The 17,700-nt window shown below is 54.7% G+C and overlaps 2 protein-coding genes across 6 annotated transcripts; both read left to right on the forward strand.

The window, feature by feature from the left end:
* The first annotated feature begins 843 nt into the window (after positions 1-843).
* EDC4 (enhancer of mRNA decapping 4) lies at positions 844-11,785 on the forward strand. 3 transcript variants are annotated; one of them, XM_077887398.1, is made up of 29 exons: positions 845-1,090; positions 3,417-3,573; positions 3,907-4,018; positions 4,317-4,416; positions 4,669-4,858; positions 4,960-5,107; positions 5,193-5,297; positions 5,576-5,685; positions 5,775-5,858; positions 5,947-6,042; positions 6,133-6,235; positions 6,354-6,534; positions 6,613-6,685; positions 6,792-6,883; positions 6,964-7,151; positions 7,245-7,360; positions 7,452-7,605; positions 7,904-8,337; positions 8,420-8,524; positions 8,607-8,759; positions 8,849-8,885; positions 9,021-9,198; positions 9,310-9,465; positions 9,556-9,671; positions 9,770-9,935; positions 10,023-10,209; positions 10,302-10,521; positions 10,858-11,021; positions 11,253-11,785. In XM_077887398.1, the coding sequence occupies exons 1-29, from the start codon at positions 1,006-1,008 to the stop codon at positions 11,443-11,445; spliced, it is 4,203 nt and encodes a 1,400-aa protein (XP_077743524.1). In that variant the 5' UTR covers positions 845-1,005; the 3' UTR covers positions 11,446-11,785. The 3 variants fall into 3 exon arrangements, with proteins under 3 accessions (XP_077743517.1, XP_077743524.1, XP_077743535.1); XM_077887409.1 differs by lacking the exon at positions 845-1,090 and adding an exon at positions 1,188-1,322 and having other exon boundaries at positions 6,952-7,151; XM_077887391.1 differs by having other exon boundaries at positions 844-1,090; positions 9,021-9,465.
* Positions 11,786-11,925: 140 nt separating this feature from the next.
* Positions 11,926-16,374, forward strand: NRN1L (neuritin 1 like). Of its 3 annotated transcripts, XR_013374577.1 has the most exons (4): positions 11,926-12,260; positions 13,035-13,146; positions 13,278-13,653; positions 14,017-16,374. XR_013374577.1 is itself a non-coding variant. In XM_077887986.1 (3 exons), the coding sequence occupies exons 1-3, from the start codon at positions 11,978-11,980 to the stop codon at positions 13,561-13,563; spliced, it is 681 nt and encodes a 226-aa protein (XP_077744112.1). In that variant the 5' UTR covers positions 11,926-11,977; the 3' UTR covers positions 13,564-13,672. The 3 variants fall into 3 exon arrangements, 2 of the variants coding, with proteins under 2 accessions (XP_077744112.1, XP_077744116.1); XM_077887986.1 differs by lacking the exon at positions 14,017-16,374 and having other exon boundaries at positions 13,278-13,672; XM_077887990.1 differs by lacking the exon at positions 14,017-16,374 and having other exon boundaries at positions 13,038-13,146; positions 13,278-13,672.
* The last annotated feature ends 1,326 nt before the right edge of the window (positions 16,375-17,700 follow it).

A 17,700-nucleotide genomic window follows, 5' to 3' on the forward strand; every position in this document is an offset into this window, starting at 1 on the left:
AACCAGAAGCTAGAACCAAACCCAGGTGTCAGGCTGGTGCCCTGTTAGGGGTTTCAGGATTGAGGAGGGTACCACAATTAGGCCTGACCTGCACTCCCCCTTCCCTCCTGCACTACAGATGGAGGCCAAGGACTTCTTCAGACCCCCCACAGGTTGCCTGGCTACACTGAGCACAGGCCTGGATGATGGATTGTTTTTAGGAGACCACAAATTCGGATTTCAGGGGGACTGATCTAGGAGGCTGGGGGTGGGGAGTGGGGGTTGGGAGAGAGGTGGATGCCTGATGCCTCTTAAACCACCCTGTGTAAAATCTGCAATACAGCTTCTTCCATGTACCTGTGCCTGAAATTTCTGCAATAAAGAGGTGTTTGTAAACTCTGGTTTCTTTATTCCTGCCTGAGGGTGTCAAGCCTGGGTGGGTAAAGGATGCTGGGGGACATTAACAATGTGACGTTCTGGTCTGACAAGCTCCCCTAGCAATTCCTGGGCTTAAGATTCCCCTGAGGCGTGGGTTCCCCTACCGTATTTCCCCAAGGGGAAACTAGGCTCCTACCAATTTAGCTTTCTCCTTGGGAGGGTCTTAGGGAGTTGATCCAGTTCCAGGCCTATCATGTTTCCGTGTTCTGGGAATGAACACAGGCTGGACAGGATGTCCTGAGCTGAATAGGGTTTTCGGCGGTCCTATACGCGCCCAATTGCCCTGAGGAACGCCCACTGACCTAGGGGTCCCGGAGGGGCGAAGCTTCCGCCCCCAGCCCGGAACCTTTCTTCTCCGTACTGCTTAGGTTCCGGGAGCCGGAGCTCCGGCGGGCCGGAAGTGGAGGCGGTTGGTGGGGCTGGTGGGGTACAGGGACGCGGCGCGGGCGGCGGTTTGCGGGCAGCGGGCGGGCCGAATCTAGCGACCCGTGTCCTGCCGTCTGGTCCCGGCAGGGCTGTGCGCGGCTGCACTGTGCGCGGCGGCGGCGAAACGAACGCGGCGCGGGAGAGGCGCCCGCGGCTGGGCCCATGGCCTCCTCCTGCGCGAGCATCGACATCGAGGACGCCACGCAGCACCTGCGGGACATCCTCAAGCTGGACCGGCCCGCGGGGGGTGAGCCGGGACAGCGGGGGTGGGCCTTCGGCGAGCGGGCCTTAGGGCGGCGCGGGCCTGGGCCGTCCTCAGTGTCCGCAGGTCCCTCAGGACCCGTGCCGCATCTTCCTGGCTGGTGAGGCAAGACGAGGGTTGGAGCCGTAAATTCCTGAGCGTGCCCCGCAAGGGTGCAGATCCCTTCCTATCCCGGGGCCGGGCCGTTCTGCCTCGCCCTTCAGCGTCTCTGCTGAAGGTGAGGTTCCTTCTCTGAATCCGCAGGGCCCCCTTGGTGTCCTGGCCCCAAGGTAGAAGCGTTCCTAGGGCTCGATCCGTATCATGGTGCCATGTAGTTCAGAGGCCTGATCAGGGCTCTGTATGCTAGTTTTGGGTCTAGACCTAAGCATTTTGCTGAGGAACCACTGGTCACCCTCTGCAACTTGCCCTTCACTCTGGAATAGACTCCAGGCCTGCTGTTCTAAAACTGATTCTTAGGAGACAGGTGACCAGCCCCAGGATGTGTCCTTTCTGAGATTAAAGCAAATCACAGATTGCATGGCCCTGATTGAATTAGGCTACAAACATCTGCAAGCCCTAGTTTATTTCCATTCATTTAAACTTGACTTGCAGTGATAACCTCAGAGTTGCTCCTACCCTTAAAGAGCTCCCAGGACTTAGAGAACTAATGCTGTTGTCATTGGGGGTGGGGGTGGGGGCGTATTTTGGTACTGTGATGAAGACAGGGTAGGAGGTTAGGGCTGGATAGTGCCTGAGAACAGATCTGAGAAGACAGTGTTTAGGCTAGGTGTTAATAGTATGATATGACCAGGTGATTCAGTGTCAGGAATGGCATTCTACAAAGAAGAAATAGCATGTATGAAAGCACTGCCAAAGTTTCCTGGTAGGTTTAGGGACCTGTGAAAAGCAGTGGTTGAAAGACTGGATGGTGATGGTGGTGTGGGGTGTGCAGGGGCCACAGCTGAGAATTGGTGTTTCTTCAGACTCTGTTCTTAAACTTGCTGGGAGGCCCAAACTGGCTGCTTTTAGAAGCAGGCATTGGTGCTCACACTGGGTGGGTTTAGCTACCCCTGGTCCCCTTAGGAAAATCCATCTGCTGCGTGAAACCACTAAGTACTTTGCCCCAAACCTGGAGTGTGTGCTCGGTTTACTCGTGAGCTTGGTTGGCTTGGACCTGTCATGGTCATCAGCACTGGGCAGACTAGACTGCACAAAGATTTGGTAGACGCTGGCATGGCCAATATTTTGCAGCTTGTTTCTTTGTCCTTATGGTAGCCTACCTTGGAAGGAAAGTGGCCAGCTTACTCCTGAGCAGCTAAAGTGGCTCTGATCCAAGTGAAGTGGCTTGGAGGCTTTCCACTTAATATCTTACGTATTGATTGGTATTTAATTGCCCCATTTACCAATTAGCTCTTGCTTGTCTCCTCTGGAGGCACTGGAGGACCATGTTAGATGCCAGTGTGGGGGCCTAGTCTCCTTGTCATCTGGGAGTTTTAGGGTGGTATCTGAGCCTATAAGGGTGCTTGAAATAGCCAGTGGCAAACAACTGAAATCCTTCCTTTCCTGACTACACACCCTATCCTAGAGTTGCTCTCCACTTTGTCCAACCCCTTTGTGTCCATTCCTTCTGAGTTTACCTGCCCAAGGTGGCTTCTTCTGAACCATTTCTTTGAGGGGCAGGTTTCTTTCTTTCTTATTCCCACATCTTATCAGTGTTCTTTCATGCCTTAGAAGCCCATCTTCCTTTCTATATCATCTACCACTATCTTGGTCTAGGTTCTTAAATTATATCCTACATGCTGCTTTAGAGCAGTCATTCTTTTGGCCATAGCAGACCATGTCACCTTTCCATTTAAAACTCTGTGTGGCTCTCTGCGCTACAGGGAAAATTTAAGCACCTAAGCTTCATATCTGAGACCTCTATGGCTTGTCTTCCCTCCATCTTTCCTATACTTGTGTGTGCCAGCCTTACTGGCTCTGATGTACCTCCTTTATGAAGTCTGTCCTGACCCTTTCCATGCCTTCTCTTGAGTACAGAGTCCCTTTGTACTGACCCAGGCCTAAATATTAATTGGCTGCATGGGATTCTTGATGGCTTTACTCCTCCCTCAGGCAGAAGAGCCACATGCATGTCTTTGGTCCTGGCAGGCATTGGGATAACTATCAGTGTTGATGGAACAAAAGATGAACCAAGAGTCCTCCTCCCCTCAGACATGGCTCCCTCAGTTGAATGTTCCCAGAGCACCTCATGGCTTTTGAATGAAGTTCGGCAAGAGGAAAGGCCAATGGGCAGGTGGAACAGCCTCATCAGAGTAGACCTTTCTATCCCCAGGTCCCAGTGCAGAGAGCCAGCGGTCATCTAATGCCTACAATGGGGATCTCAATGGGCTTCTTGTCCCAGACCCCCTCTGCTCAGGTGATGGTACTTCAACAAACAAGCCTGGTCTCCGGGCCATGCCACCTATTAACCTTCAGGAAAAGCAGGTCATGTGAGTGTCTGGGAAATGGCAATGATGGTATTGGGGTCTTTGGGGTGGTGCACTTAATCACATTATATTTGTGTTAGGATGAGGCTCAAGGACAAGCTAAGAGCTTGGCCTGGATCCAAAGTTTGGGCTTCCATTTTAGAGTGGAAATAGGCCCATTACCAAGGAGGAAGGTGAGGAAAGGGAGCTGTGGGTGTGGGGACCAGTGGACCAGGCAGAGCTGAGCATCTGGGACTTGACATCTTCACCAGAGTAGTTGTGTTCTCTTCCCCTCTCAACCCTGCCCATTGAGACTTTTCGGGGACTAGGAGTCAAGCTTGTGCACCCCTCCCCCAGCTGCCTCACAGGAGATGACAGCTCTACATGCATCGGGATTTTGGCCAAGGAGGTGGAGATTGTGGCCAGCAGTGACTCTAGCATCTCAAGCAAAGCACGGGGCAGCAACAAGGTGGGCACCATGATTTTGGGGCATACATGGTAGATGTGGGCACATTCAGCCTCTCCCTCCCCTATTCCATGCTGCCAGTTACTATGAGGACCACCTTGACAGGTAGTGTGCCTCAGTCTCAGGAAGCCAGGGTTAGCTGCCAAATCTCTATGGGAATCTGGCCCCAAGAGTTGTGAATGGGTAGCTGGGCTTACACATGTGGCCTTTCCTGTCCCCAGAGATACTGAGGACCAACTGGGCTTGGGCAAAGCTACCCTAGCCCTCAGCTTCTACAGCCTTCTTTACTCTTTTTTCTCAGGTGAAAATCCAGCCTGTGGCCAAGTATGACTGGGAGCAGAAATACTACTATGGCAACCTGATTGCTGTGTCCAACTCCTTTTTGGCCTATGCCATTCGGGGTGAGTAGGGGCAAGAGAGAGGGAGGTTTTCTGCTAGAAACTCCAGAAATGCAGATCCAGTGTCGGGCTACTCAGCCCACTCAGCCTGTAGGGTACAATAGAAGGCTTGTCTCTGCTGCCCCCATCTCTAACAGGCCTTGGGAAGCTGCGTGGGAAAGCTGAGCTTGCGAATGGTAGTGGCAAGGGCAAGGCTTCTTTGTTGGTGCCTGGGCCTGGATGCTTCCTTATGGTCTACTGCTTTTCTGATTTCAGCTGCCAACAATGGCTCGGCGATGGTGCGGGTAATCAGTGTCAGCACTTCAGAGCGGACCCTGCTCAAGGGCTTCACAGGCAGTGTGGCTGATCTGGCCTTTGCACACCTCAATTCCTCACAGCTGGCCTGCCTGGATGAGGCGGGCAACCTGTTTGTGTGGCGCTTGGCTCTGGTTAATGGCAAAATTCAGTATCCTTTCCCTGGGGTGGGATGGGGGACTGAAGAAAGGTGGGTGGGGCTACTAGACAGATCTCATCATCCACCTGTTTAGCCCTTAACACCGCGCTCAGAGAAGAGATCTTGGTCCATATCCAGCAGCCAGAGGGCACGCCACTGAACCACTTCCGCAGGATCATCTGGTGCCCCTTCATCCCTGAGGAGAATGAGGACTGCTGTGAGGAGGGCAGCCCAACAGTGGCCTTGTTGCATGAGGATCGGGTGAGGGAACCGGTATAGGAGGAGAAAAGGGGACAGAGCAGCCATGCGGTGGGCATGGACTGAACACTCACTTTGTACCCTCCAGGCTGAGGTGTGGGATCTGGACATGCTCCGCTCCAACCACAGCACTTGGCCTGTGCTTGTCAGCCAAATCAAGCAAGGCTTCATCGTGGTGAAAGGCCACAGCACTGTAAGCCTCCTCCCTGCCTTCCCTTCTTTGTGTTCCTCCTCTCTTCTCTGCAGCTTTACTGGCACTCTGCCCAAGTGACCCTTACCTGCGGAGTGCACACCTAATATGCCTGGACCCTGGGGGTCTGGTCTTCTGTACAGCCCCCCCACTTAGTGAGTCTTTGATACAGACGTCCACATCTACTGTGGCCCAGCTCAGCTTGCTACCATCCTCACCTGAGGAGGGCTTGCTCCCACCACTAGTCAGGTGGCAAAGCAAGGCTCTTTGGGTTCTTCCAGTGCCTAAGTGAAGGGGCCCTCTCACCTGATGGGACTGTCCTGGCTACTGCAAGCCATGATGGCTTTGTCAAGTTTTGGCAGATCTACATTGAGGGGCAGGATGAGCCAAGGTAAGGCAGGGCCTGAGGGACTGAGACACCCCCTCCCCTAAGACAAGGACCAGATCATTCACCCAGGCACCTCATCTGCCTCCTTGCAGGTGTCTGCATGAATGGAAGCCTCATGATGGGCGGTCCCTTTCCTGCCTCTTGTTCTGTGATAACCACAAGAAACAGGATCCTGAGTGAGTGAGTGGGCAGGCAGGTGGGTGGTGGGCTGGACCTTGGTTCTGTAGTAGGGGGCCCAGCCAGCTATTCAGTGCCTCTCTGCAGAGTCCCTTTCTGGAGGTTCCTTATTACTGGCGCTGACCAGAATCGGGAACTGAAGATGTGGTGCACAGTGTCCTGGACCTGCCTGCAGACCATTCGGTAGGTAGAGGCTACGCAGGAGCAGCCGGCTTATAGCTGTGGGTTCTTTCCACCCTTTGTCTCATTAATCCCGCCTCCCCGGCCCCACAGGTTCTCCCCAGATATCTTCAGCTCAGTGAGTGTGCCCCCCAGCCTCAAGGTTTGCCTGGACCTCTCGGCAGAATACCTTATTCTCAGTGATGTGCAACGGAAGGTAGGCTCTAGTGGGGCACCCCAGGCAGAGCTGGTATCGTCAGGGAGGCAGGGGTGTTGGGCACCCTCCACAGCACTCGTGGCCTCTGAGCCCAGCTATGAGTGCACTATCTGTGCAGGTTCTCTACGTGATGGAGCTGCTGCAGAACCAGGAGGAGGGCCGTGCCTGCTTCAGCTCCATCTCTGAGTTCCTGCTCACCCATCCTGTGCTGAGCTTCGGTATCCAGGTTGTGAGTCGCTGCCGGCTGCGGCACACTGAGGTGCTGCCTGCCGAGGAGGAGAATGACAGCCTAGGGGCTGGTGAGTTGCTCTCAGGGTATGTAGGGAAACGTGGAGGTATGGAGGGCCAGGGCTTAGTCGCTCACACTGTCTTTGTAGATGGGACCCACGGAGCTGGTGCCATGGAGTCTGCAGCTGGTGTGCTCATCAAACTCTTTTGTGTACATACTAAGTGAGTATGTTGGGGAGTCTGACCTGTGCCTTGTCTGTACTGCTCCCCGCCCACTAATACTGGCCTCCATGAGCTCTCTCTTATTCTCAGCCTTCTCTGCCTATAGGGCTTTGCAGGATGTGCAGATCCGTTTCCAGCCACAGTCGAACCCTGATGTGGTGGCCCCGCTCCCCACCCACACCACCCATGAGGACTTTGGTGAGTGTCGTGTAAGAGAGAGAGGCAGGTTAGACTGACCGGGGTCAGAGATCTGACTCAAGTGGCAGCTTTCCCCACAGCATTTGGAGAGTCTCGGCCTGAACTGGGCTCTGAGGGCCTGGGGTCAGCTCCCCAGGGCTCCCAGCCTGACCTCCGACGCATTGTGGAGTTGCCTGCACCTGCTGACTTCCTCAGTCTGAGCAATGAGACCAAGCCCAAGCTGATGACACCTGACGCCTTCATGACACCTAGCACCTCCCTGCAGCAGGTGTGCTGGGAGAGGAGTGTGGGGCTGAGGGCAGGGGGTACCCAGGAATGCTCCACCGGCAGGCCACAGCCCTGATCCCCTGCGTCTCCCCAGATCGCTGCTTCTCCCAGCAGCAGCAGTAGCAGCTCCAGCTCCAGCTCCAGCTCCTCCTCTCTCACAGCCGTGTCTGCCATGAGCAGTACCTCAGCTGTGGACCCCTCCTTGCCCAGGTGAAGTGAGGGTCAGAGTTGGGGGATGGCAGGGGCTGGTGCCAGGTGATGCTGGGCTCTGGCTGTTATACCTCAGCCTTCCTGTCACCAGGCCGCCTGAGGAGCTGACCTTGAGCCCCAAGCTGCAGCTGGATGGTAGTCTGACAATGAGCGGCAGTAGCAGCCTACAAGCAAGCCCACGCAGCCTATTGCCCAGCCTACTTCCAGGTCCAGCTGACAAACTGACTCCCAAAGTACCTGGGCAGGTGTGTGTGTGGGTGTGTATGAAGTGCAGGGTGGCAGGTATGTGATAGTGGGAAGCTTGGTGGCAGTTTCCTCTCAGAGCACGTGAAGTCTTTCCCTGAGGTGGTCCCAGCCTCCCCTGTTCCCTGGAGGGCAGCTTCTCAGCCTGGGTCCATCCCCGCCTCCTATCCTCCTGGTTTGTGGGATTTTTGACCTGGATCCCCCTTCTCCACTGACCCATCTCTACAGACATCAGGCCTCATCTCTATCTCTCCCATCCCCACATCCCATGACCTAAGTCCCATCTTTGCTCCACCCCAGGTACCTACTGCTGCCTCTGCATTATCACTGGAGCTGCAAGAAGTGGAGCCCCTGGGGCTACCCCAGGCTTCTCCTAGCCGTACCCGTTCCCCTGATGTTATATCCTCAGCTTCCACTGCCCTGTCCCAGGACATCCCTGAGATTGCATCTGAGGCCCTGTCCCGTGGTTTTGTCTCCTCTGCCCCTGAGGGCCTTGAACCAGACAGTATGGCCTCAGCTGCCTCAGCACTACACCTGCTGTCCCCACGGCCCCGGCCAGGGCCCGAACTTGGCTCCCAGCTTGGCCTGGATGGAGGCCCTGGGGATGGGGATCGGCATAGTACCCCTTCCCTTTTGGAGGCAGCATTGACCCAGGAGGCCACAGCCCCTGACAATCAGGTCTGGCCTACGGCACCAGACATTACTCGTGAGACCTGCAGCAGCCTGGCGGAGAGGTGAGGAACCTGGGTGGGGAAAGTGTGCTGGTGGTGGGGGTTTCAGATAGAGTCACTGCTGTTGAGTTGGCCTGTCCTTCAGTCCCAGGAACGGTCTCCAGGAGAAGCACAAGAGCCTGGCCTTCCACCGACCACCTTATCATCTGCTGCAGCAACATGACAGCCAGGATGCCAGTGCTGAGCAAAGGTAGGTGCCACCCTCCACTGTTCTCGTGAGGGAGGGCCAGCCAGTGGGTAGGTGTTGATCTTTGTCCCTTCCCTTCCTACAGTGACCATGATGATGAGGTGGCTAGCCTTGCCTCTGCTGCAGGGGGCTTTGGCACCAAAGTTCCCACTCCCCGGCTACCGGCCAAGGACTGGAAGACCAAGGGTTCTCCTCGAGCCTCACCCAAGCTTAAGAGAAAGGGCAAGAAAGATGACGGGTAGGGGGTAGGGTCCTGTGGCCAGGGAGAGGGGCGGTCCCCAGGCTACCCCAGCTGACATGGCCTGAAGTGCTGCTTGTCCATGGCAGGGATTTGGCCGTGGGGTCCCGGCTCATGGAGCACCAGGTTAGTGAAGTAACCGCCTTTCTGATTCTGGGGCTCCTCCCTGTGAGGATGGGGAAGAGTGCGGAGCCATTCCCTGGTCTGGCGTGTTGGCGATGTCTGAGGTAGATGTCACCTGACTGTTGGTGCTCTTGGCAGGGGCCAGAACCTCCTGAGGACTGGCTAGCACTGATTTGGCAACAGCAGCGCGAGCTGGCGGAGCTGCGTCACAGCCAGGAGGAGTTGCTGCAGCGTCTTTGCACCCAGCTCGAAGGCCTGCAGAGCACTGTCACAGGCCACGTAGAACGCGCTCTAGAGTCACGGCACGAGCAGGAGCGTATCCTTAGAGGTCATGGCCTGGTGTGGCATAGGGGCAGGGACAGCAGCGTTCGAAGCCCAGGAAGGGCTGTGGGACCTGCCCCAGGTCTTTTCCTTAGCTTCAGTGCAGAGCGGCGGCTGGAGCGGGCACTAGCTGAGGGGCAGCAACGGGGTGGGCAGCTGCAGGAGCAGCTGACGCAACAGCTGTCCCAGGCGCTGTCTTCGGCCATAGCTGGGCGGCTAGAGCGCAGCATACGGGATGAGATCAAGAAGACGGTGCCTCCATGTGAGTTTTGTATGGAGACTTCTGGGTGGGCCAGCCTGTCTGTCAGGCTGCCTCTCGTGACTCCACCTGTTCCTCCTTGTCCTGCCCCAGGTGTCTCCAGGAGTCTGGAGCCAGTGGCAGGCCAGCTGAGCAACTCAGTGGCCACCAAGCTCACAGCCGTGGAGGGTAGCATGAAAGAGAATATCTCCAAACTGCTCAAGTCCAAGGTTCTGTAGGGCCCAAGATGAGGGAGGTTAGTGGTTGGTGGGCCTGGTCATGCCAGCTTGGGCTTAGCCTTTCAACTCAGCCCTCCCTCTACCCCCAGAACTTGACAGATGCCATTGCCCGAGCAGCTGCAGACACATTACAGGGGCCAATGCAGGCTGCCTACCGTGAAGCCTTCCAGAGTGTGGTGCTGCCAGCCTTTGAGAAGAGCTGCCAGGCCATGTTTCAGCAGATCAATGATAGCTTCCGACTGGGCACGCAAGAATGTGAGTGGAGTCATATGCCTCAAGGTGCGAGAGGCTGTCCCCCTGTCCCCTACCATCCCTCTCATAGCCCCTGTGGTCACTTCTCAGACTTGCAGCAGCTAGAGAGTCACATGAAGAGCCGGAAGGCACGAGAACAGGAGGCACGGGAGCCTGTGTTGGCCCAGCTGCGGGGCCTGGTCAGCACACTGCAGGGTGCCACTGAGCAGATGGCAGCCACTGTGTCCAGCAGCGTTCGAGCTGAGGTGCAGCACCAGCTGCACGTGGCTGTGGGCAGGTGTGTGGGCAGGGTATTGGGCAAGGTGCTGGGTTTGGAAAGCGCCAGACCAGATTTCTTGTCTACTTCATTTCTCTCACTTCCCTTTGCAGCCTGCAGGAGTCAATTTTAGCGCAGGTACAGCGCATTGTTAAGGGTGAAGTGAGTGTAGCACTCAAGGAGCAACAGGCTGCCGTCACGTCTAGCATCATGCAGGCCATGCGTTCAGCCGCTGGCACACCTGTCCCTGCTGCCCACCTCGACTGCCAGGCCCAGCAAGCCCATATCCTGCAGCTGCTGCAGCAGGGCCACCTCAATCAGGCCTTCCAGCAGGTACGCCAGCCATTAGGTCCAGGTAAGGGGCAGGTGTCCCCTGACAGGGCCCACACACCATACTCTACCTTACTCCAGCCCCAGTAGACTGTTTTGATTCTCTTTGGCTTCCCCTCTGCCTGGACCCTAGACCCATTTCTTTCTACCTCCACATACCTTGCTTCATGACCACCCTTCTAGAGTAACAACGCAGCTCTGTGTTACTGCCTCTAGGCCCCTGAGCATCCCCCTCTGGAGCTCCCAGTACCCTACTCTGGTCATCCTCATCCCAGCCACACAGCCAGACAAGCAGGTATTCCTTTCTGACATTAGCTCTAAACACTGTTCTCTCTCTAGGCCCTGACTGCTGCTGACCTGAACCTGGTGCTGTATGTGTGTGAAACTGTGGACCCAGGGCAGGTTTTTGGGCAGCCACCCTGCCCACTCTCCCAGCCTGTGCTCCTTTCCCTCATCCAGCAGCTGGCCTCTGACCTTGGTACTCGAACTGACCTCAAGCTCAGGTGAGTGGACTCAGGGATCAGGAGACAGCCTGGGTGAAGGTGAGGAACAGTTCAAAGCAGACTCCTGCTTGACCCTGCTTCCTGATTTTCTCCACCCATCCCCTTTTTCCCCTCCCATCTCAGGCTTTAAGCCCCCCTCCCCCTTGTCTGCAGCCCCTTGGGCCTCATTGCCACCAGGGGGCGCTTCCATCTGCTGGAGCCCACCTGTATCCCATCCCTTTCTTCCACCAGTTACTTGGAAGAGGCTGTGATGCACCTGGACCACAGTGACCCCATCACTCGGGACCACATGGGCTCCGTCATGGCCCAGGTGCGCCAGAAGCTCTTCCAGTTCCTGCAGGCTGAGCCACACAACTCACTTGGCAAAGTGGCCCGGCGTCTCAGCCTCATGCTGCATGGCCTCGTAACCCCTAGCCTCCCTTAGCTAAGCCTGCCTTGCCCAGGGGTGGGGAGGCACTGAAGGCCAGCAGACAGGCCTAGGCCAAAGCAGGGTCATGTCTATTCTTTTACCTGCTCAGGCTCCCACCTCTGAGGCGTGTGAGGGGAGAGCACGGCTGTGGTCTATAGGTTGTGGTAGCCAGCAGGTTCAGGCTGGGCCCAGGGTGGGCATTGTGCCTTCTTGGGTTCTTCTATGCCTGGAGCATGACCCCTGAGATCGTGACACCACTGGAGTTGAATTTTCCATGTTCCTTTTTACCTCCAATTTGGATCTTTTTGTTTTTGAAAAATATTGAGAAATTCAATTAAATGCTTTTGGAATAAAATGGAGTATGTGTGTGCTTTTGGGGTGACTTTGATAAGGGCCTCTGATCTCTCTCTCCTCTTTTTCCTGTGTGGAGCTCTGTCCAGGCTAACCCAGGTGCCTGAACACCCACCCTCATCTGCACAGCCGCCTTCCCAGATTCCCGCTCCACCTCTGAGACAGGGGCCCTAGGGTCAGCTCTGCAACTGCCCGGATGCCCAGCTCTTCTCTCTGGGGTCCCTCCCCTCCTCCTCTCTGGGTACTGGGGCGGGGCCACCAGCTGGCTTTGGGCCCCGCCCCCGGCTCCCATCCAATCACAATCCTTTCTTACGGGGGCTGGGCCCAAGGGCTGCGCTTCCAAGCTGCTAGCTCCAGCACTAGGCTCCCAGCAGGGGATGATGCGGGGATGATGCGCAGATACTGCTCCTGTCACCACCGCCAGCCACTGCCCCGACCTTCTGCCGTGCTGGGGCTGTTGCTGCTGTTGCTACCACTCGGTGAGTGTGGGAGTGCTGGACCCAGCTTAACGGCTGGGCAGCACACTCCCAGTCTAGGTATAGGGCATGTGAGAGCTGAGGTACAGCCTTCCTGAGCCCTGGGAACCAGGCTGGAGAGGAGGTGTGACGGCTCCGGGGAGGGGATAATGAGTGCCAGTGGTTTCAGGATGCAAAATGGGCATGAGCTGACACCTAGTCACCAGGGAAGGACCCTAAAATTCCACATTGCCCATTCCGGCAAAGGGAGACTTAGGCTCTCATGGGACCCCCAGACTACCGTGGAACCCCTGAGGCCCTCTCTTTGAGTCTGATCTGGATCCTGACCCTGCCTGTCCTGCTCTACTGACTGAGAATACCTGTCTTTGGGAATGGTGTGGGATGGCCTAGCGAAGCTTGTCCAGCCTCCAGGATAGCTCAGGGAGCCTGTAGCCCTGGACCCTGCCCCTTTTCTCTGTGTCCTGACTCCTTCACCTGGACCATCCTCACCTGACCTGTGGTCCTAGAAACTTAGAGGAAGAGCCAACCCCTTGGGATGGGACACTCCCCCCTCCACATATCCTGTCCAGGTTGCGTCTAGAGGGGAGTCAATGCAGGTGGATCCCTAGATGTGCCCCTTAGTTCCCTTGGGTACCTCTGTTTCACGCTGAGTCACGTCCCCAGAGCACACTCAGGTAAACAAGGCTCTGGGGGCTTGACTGTGAAGTGGAGGCGGGGTGGATCATCCTATCAACTATTCTCCACCCCCACCCCTGGTCCTTGGATCTCCCCTGGCAGCAGCTGCACCAGGCACAGGGGGCTGTGACACCATATACCAGGGCTTCGCCGAGTGTCTCATCCGCTTGGGGGACAGCATGGGCCTTGGAGGCAAGCTGGAAACTGTCTGCAGGTAAGGGCAGATGTGAAGACAGCCGCCTAACTGCTGATCCCTCCCACCACCCTTGAGGCCTGAACCTTTTCCTTCCTATTACAAAAGCCTTTTTGCCCCACCTAATTACCCTAACCCTGAGCCTTTAACAGGTCTTGGAATGACTTCCACATCTGTGCCTCCCGAGTCCTTTTGCGTTGCCCAGAAGAGGCTGCCGCTGTGTGGGAGTCACTACAGCAAGAAGCTCGCCGGGCTCCACACCCAGATAACTTGCATGCTCTGTGCAGCACCCCTGTGAGTGTTAGGGAGCATGGCACAGGCCCTGAGACCAACCAGGAGACGCTGCAGGCAAGAGCAGCTGCACCCACCCCAGCCCCGACACCCCCACTGCTGGCGGCTGCTCTGGCGTTCGCCTGCCTCCTAGGCCCTCTGGCCTAGCCAGTCTGGTGAAATAGCAGCACCTGCCTCCTACCCTGCTCTGGTGGCTGCTGTCGGAGCTCTGCAGAGTGCCCTTGGCTTTCATTAAAGGTATTTATATTTGTACTAAGCTCCTTCCTTTCTTCTGGCCTGAGCGCTGCTTGGCTGGGGCAGAACCTCCAGAAGCTAATCCCCATGACTGGAAGGGCGGGGCTGTGGCCACCACAGGGGACTCCGTCTCTCTACTTACAGACACTCATTTCCAAGCGCTGGCTGTGCAGAGTTTTCCATTGTGTGTAGGTTCCAGGAGCTCTGGTGGATGCACAGCCTTCCTCTGCTCCCCTCCCCCGGGGCTGACATTTCTACCCCTGCCTGCTCCTCCTATTCTGACCCCTGTGGGCCCTGTGAGGGGGAGAAGTGTACCGCCCCCTCACCCCTCAAGCCAGTTCACCCCCATCCCCATGTTCGTTCCAGCCTCCACGTTCCTGCCAGCTCTGCTAACTACCACCTTAGCCTGCAAAACAGATTAAGCGCTCTGTCCTCTCCCTTTCTGGGGTCCTGGTCTACCTGAGGGGAGCCTCTTCCAGAAGGTGGAGAATCCCTGTTGGGGTCTATATTCAAGTCCCTGAGGTCACCTGCAGCTGCAATCCCAGAAGACTTGCTGGAAGCATGGAATGAGGGTGTGGTGTGTAAGGAGACCCTGTTCATCCTGGTGGAGAAAAGCAAGAATCTGTGTGGCAGAACCCTGAGGGAAGGAGTCCTCAGAGAGGGTGAGACCCTCTCTCAATCGGTCTTCTGCCTCCGCCTCTAGGACCTTACTCCAAGCCACCACCCCATGACTTGGGTGGTGCTCTGCTCTCACTCCCTCTGCTTTACTCTATGGGGCAGCATAAGCCAGCTCCGCCCATAGTTGATTCAGTCCCCTCCTGAGACTCCCCTCTGTCTGAGCTTGGAGCAGGATGGACATACAAGTCCTTGGCATCAGGAGAGGCTTTGGGGAAGGCATGTGACAGGGGTGATAGAGGAGGTCGGTCTGTGAGACTTGCAGGTAGTGGAAGAGAGATGGGGCTGAGTTGGAGAGGGCTTTACAAGAGAAGCCCAAGGAAATCAGTGTAGGAATCTAGAGTTTGGCAGACTAGATTTACACTAAAGCCCATGCTGGGGGGCAGGTGCCTTAAGTGACCTTTGTTTGGTAGGTGACAGGTGCCTCCAGAGACTTTCATCCTCGTGTATAGAAGCCCTACTTTATCCATTCTTCCCAAGCCCCTTCCCATTCCAGTTAGCTCAGATACTCAATCAGCTCTCTCTGCCTTACCTTTGCTCCTCTGCCTCATTCACCTGTACCTTTATCTTCACTTCTATCTCCCAACCAGTTAGTTATCCATCTCACATCACCTGAAGGAGAAAGTTCAGAAGAAAATCCCTCTCACGTCTGCTCCACTTTGACCACCAGAATTTTCCAGAAGGAAAGACCAGGCTTTTATCTCCTTGGTTCTTTGTATATTTATTATCTGTACTCAGAATGCCCTTCCCCATATCCTCCTGGTGAACTCCTGTTCTTGTTCAGTATCACCTTCCTAATCCTGACTTTGAACCTGAATCAGAAGCTTCCTACAGGTCCATACAGCTCCCCGGTTGTCTTCTGTCTCAGTACTGATAACACAGGCTTGTTACTGTCTGGGTCCGGGTCAGAATTCTGCACTGTGGACTCCGCAATGCCCCTCTGTATGTCTCTAGCACCCAACTTAGGGGTTGGGTATAAAGAGTACCCTTGCAGAAGTGTGTGGAATCAAAGACAATCTCTTAAGCCCAGCATAGGAAGTGTTAGAATTAGTAAGAGATCAGACTGGAGCATCAGTCCTCAGCATGGAGGATGTGTCATTTGGGGCAGCCCCCTTACCTGGCCTGGGCATATTTTGGGAAGGATGATGCTGGGAATCCAGACCCTGAAAGTCTTCTCAGAGCCACTCTTGGTGGGTGGCCAGGAGCAGCCTGCTTCCAGGAGCAGAGGCCCAACTGTTTTGACCAGCCATCAGGGGGATTACCATATTCCTGCTGTGACCTACTTTACCCTGGTTTTTGCACCCTAAGTCCCTGCTCTTCCCTGGAATCTAGTGACTTGTAATGTGTGCATGGGGGTGGGGACAGATCTGCTTTCTGGCCAGGGGCTTAAGAGCTTTGTATGTTTTATCCCAGAGCTGGAGGAGAGGGGTGGGCTGATTGCCAGACTGGGCCCTGGACACATCTGCCCAGGCCAGAGCGTAATGGTGATGGTGTGTCTCACATTTACATCTCTGTAGACATGGAATACCTTATTGCTTAGGGGACAGCCTGGGGGCCATATGTCCTGAACTCAGTCCCTTTGTATCAACCTACCTCTTCATCTCAGGGCCTTGTGTTTTTTTTACCAGAACCCAGACCAGCAGCTGCCAGTAGCTGGACTTAATAGATACTTGTTGGATTAATTTGCTGAGTGTCTGTAAAATTGGGGTGTTGTGTGGATTTCTAAGCCCCACCAACCCTAGAATTCCATACTGCTTTTATCCTTCACAACAACTCTGTGGGGTCAGGATTAGACTCCCATAAAACATAAGAAAAATGAGGCTTGAGGGGAGATGTCTTGCCTAAGGTTACACAGCTGTGAAAGTGTCAGAACTTGGGATATGATCCCAGGTTTGTTTGACCCCAAAGTTCATGCCCTTAATCATCACACTAGACTTTTGGAAGTGATTTTTTTTTTTTTTGGAGGTGGGGGAGGAGTGATTCTTAAAGGTTTTTTTTTTTTTTTTTAATAAAATCTTTTATGAAACTCTGCTACATAAAACAGACCATGATGTTTTATTGGTATTTATTTTTAGGTTTATTTATTTTTATTTATGATAGTCACACAGAGAGAGAGGCAGAGACACAGGCAGAGGGAGAAGCAGGCTCCATGCACCGGGAGCCCAACGTGGGATTTGATCCCGGGTCTCCAGGATTGCGCCCTGTGCCAAAGGCAGGCGCCAAACCGCTGCGCCACCCAGGGATCCCTTACTTTTAGGTTTAAAGCATAACATTAGCTTATATAGTCAATTTAAGACCATTTGATGTATGTAGTAAATAATATTTTAACAAATGAACAGACTGAAATGAGGTAGATGGAAGGAGGTTAACAATGCCCTTATTACCCCCAGCATCTACTTTTCCTCCCTGCAATGTGGATTTATTGTAAAGTAGTGAGATAATTTTTTTTAAGACTTTATTTATTAATTCATGAGAGAGAGGCAGAGTCAGGCAGAGGGAGGAGTAGACTCCATGCAGGGAGCCGGATGTGGGACTCCATCCCTAGACTCCAGGATCACACCCTGGGCGTAAGGGAAATGCTCAACAGCTGAGCCACCCAGGTGTCCGGAGATAATTCTGATCTTATATAGAGAAGTCTTAACGGAAACAACTTTTTTTTTTTAATCTACTTGATTTGCAGTCCCAAGTTGTTATTGAAACTTAAATTCAATAACAACAATAACAAAAATTAGGGGCACCTGGGTGGCTCAGTGAGCATCTGTCTTTGGCTCAGGTCGTGATCCCGGGGTCCTGGGATCGAGTCCTGCATCGAGCTTTCCACGAGGAGCCTGCTTCTCCCTCTGCCTGTGCCTCTGCCTCTCTGTCTCTCATGAGTGAATAAATAAAATCTTTAAAAAAAAAAAATCTTAAAAAAACCCCGTTACTCCGAAGTTAGCCCAAGACTAACTTCACTTTCACAGATCCTCAGGTTAACCATTTGCAACTCCACTGTGAGGAAGGCCAAATTTAACGTCTGAGTCCCTGAATTATTTTAATTGCAGTTTCAAAAACTGATTTGTTAATAAAATTTAAATCGATCCTTTGCAGAGTTCCAGGGGCACTTCCAGAAACCTCTGTCGAAACACACTACGTCCCCAACTTCGCACTACGGGGCGTCCGGCCGCCCTACCCAGAAATCTGACACCTTCTCCCGACCTCCCGCGCTCCCGCCCCGGGCCCAAGGCTCAGCTACTTGGAGGGTGACTTCGACTCACCCCGGAGACAGAGAAAGTCTCCGCCCCGAAGGCGTCGATGGGCAGGCCACGCTGCGAGGGCGCTGAACGCGTGGCCGGGCCCTCCGGAGTCCGCCCCGTCACCGCCCCAGGGGCGGCCTGG

This window comes from Canis aureus, chromosome 3, assembly GCF_053574225.1.
Source record: "Canis aureus isolate CA01 chromosome 3, VMU_Caureus_v.1.0, whole genome shotgun sequence".
Classification (NCBI taxonomy): domain Eukaryota; kingdom Metazoa; phylum Chordata; class Mammalia; order Carnivora; family Canidae; genus Canis; species Canis aureus.

Excerpts from the sequence above, each read along its gene's own strand:
- NRN1L (XM_077887986.1), top strand. The coding sequence starts at position 11,978 with ATGCCCAGCTCTTCTCTCTGGGGTCCCTCCCCTCCTCCTCTCTGGGTA. Across the intron at positions 12,261-13,034 it reads GCTGCTGTTGCTACCACTCG|CAGCTGCACCAGGCACAGGG; the intron begins GTGAGTGTGGGA and ends CTCCCCTGGCAG. Across the intron at positions 13,147-13,277 it reads AAGCTGGAAACTGTCTGCAG|GTCTTGGAATGACTTCCACA; the intron begins GTAAGGGCAGAT and ends AGCCTTTAACAG.
- EDC4 (XM_077887391.1), top strand. The coding sequence starts at position 1,006 with ATGGCCTCCTCCTGCGCGAGCATCGACATCGAGGACGCCACGCAGCAC. Across the intron at positions 4,859-4,959 it reads CTGGTTAATGGCAAAATTCA|AGAAGAGATCTTGGTCCATA; the intron begins GTATCCTTTCCC and ends CACCGCGCTCAG. Across the intron at positions 6,043-6,132 it reads ACCTGCCTGCAGACCATTCG|GTTCTCCCCAGATATCTTCA; the intron begins GTAGGTAGAGGC and ends CCGGCCCCACAG.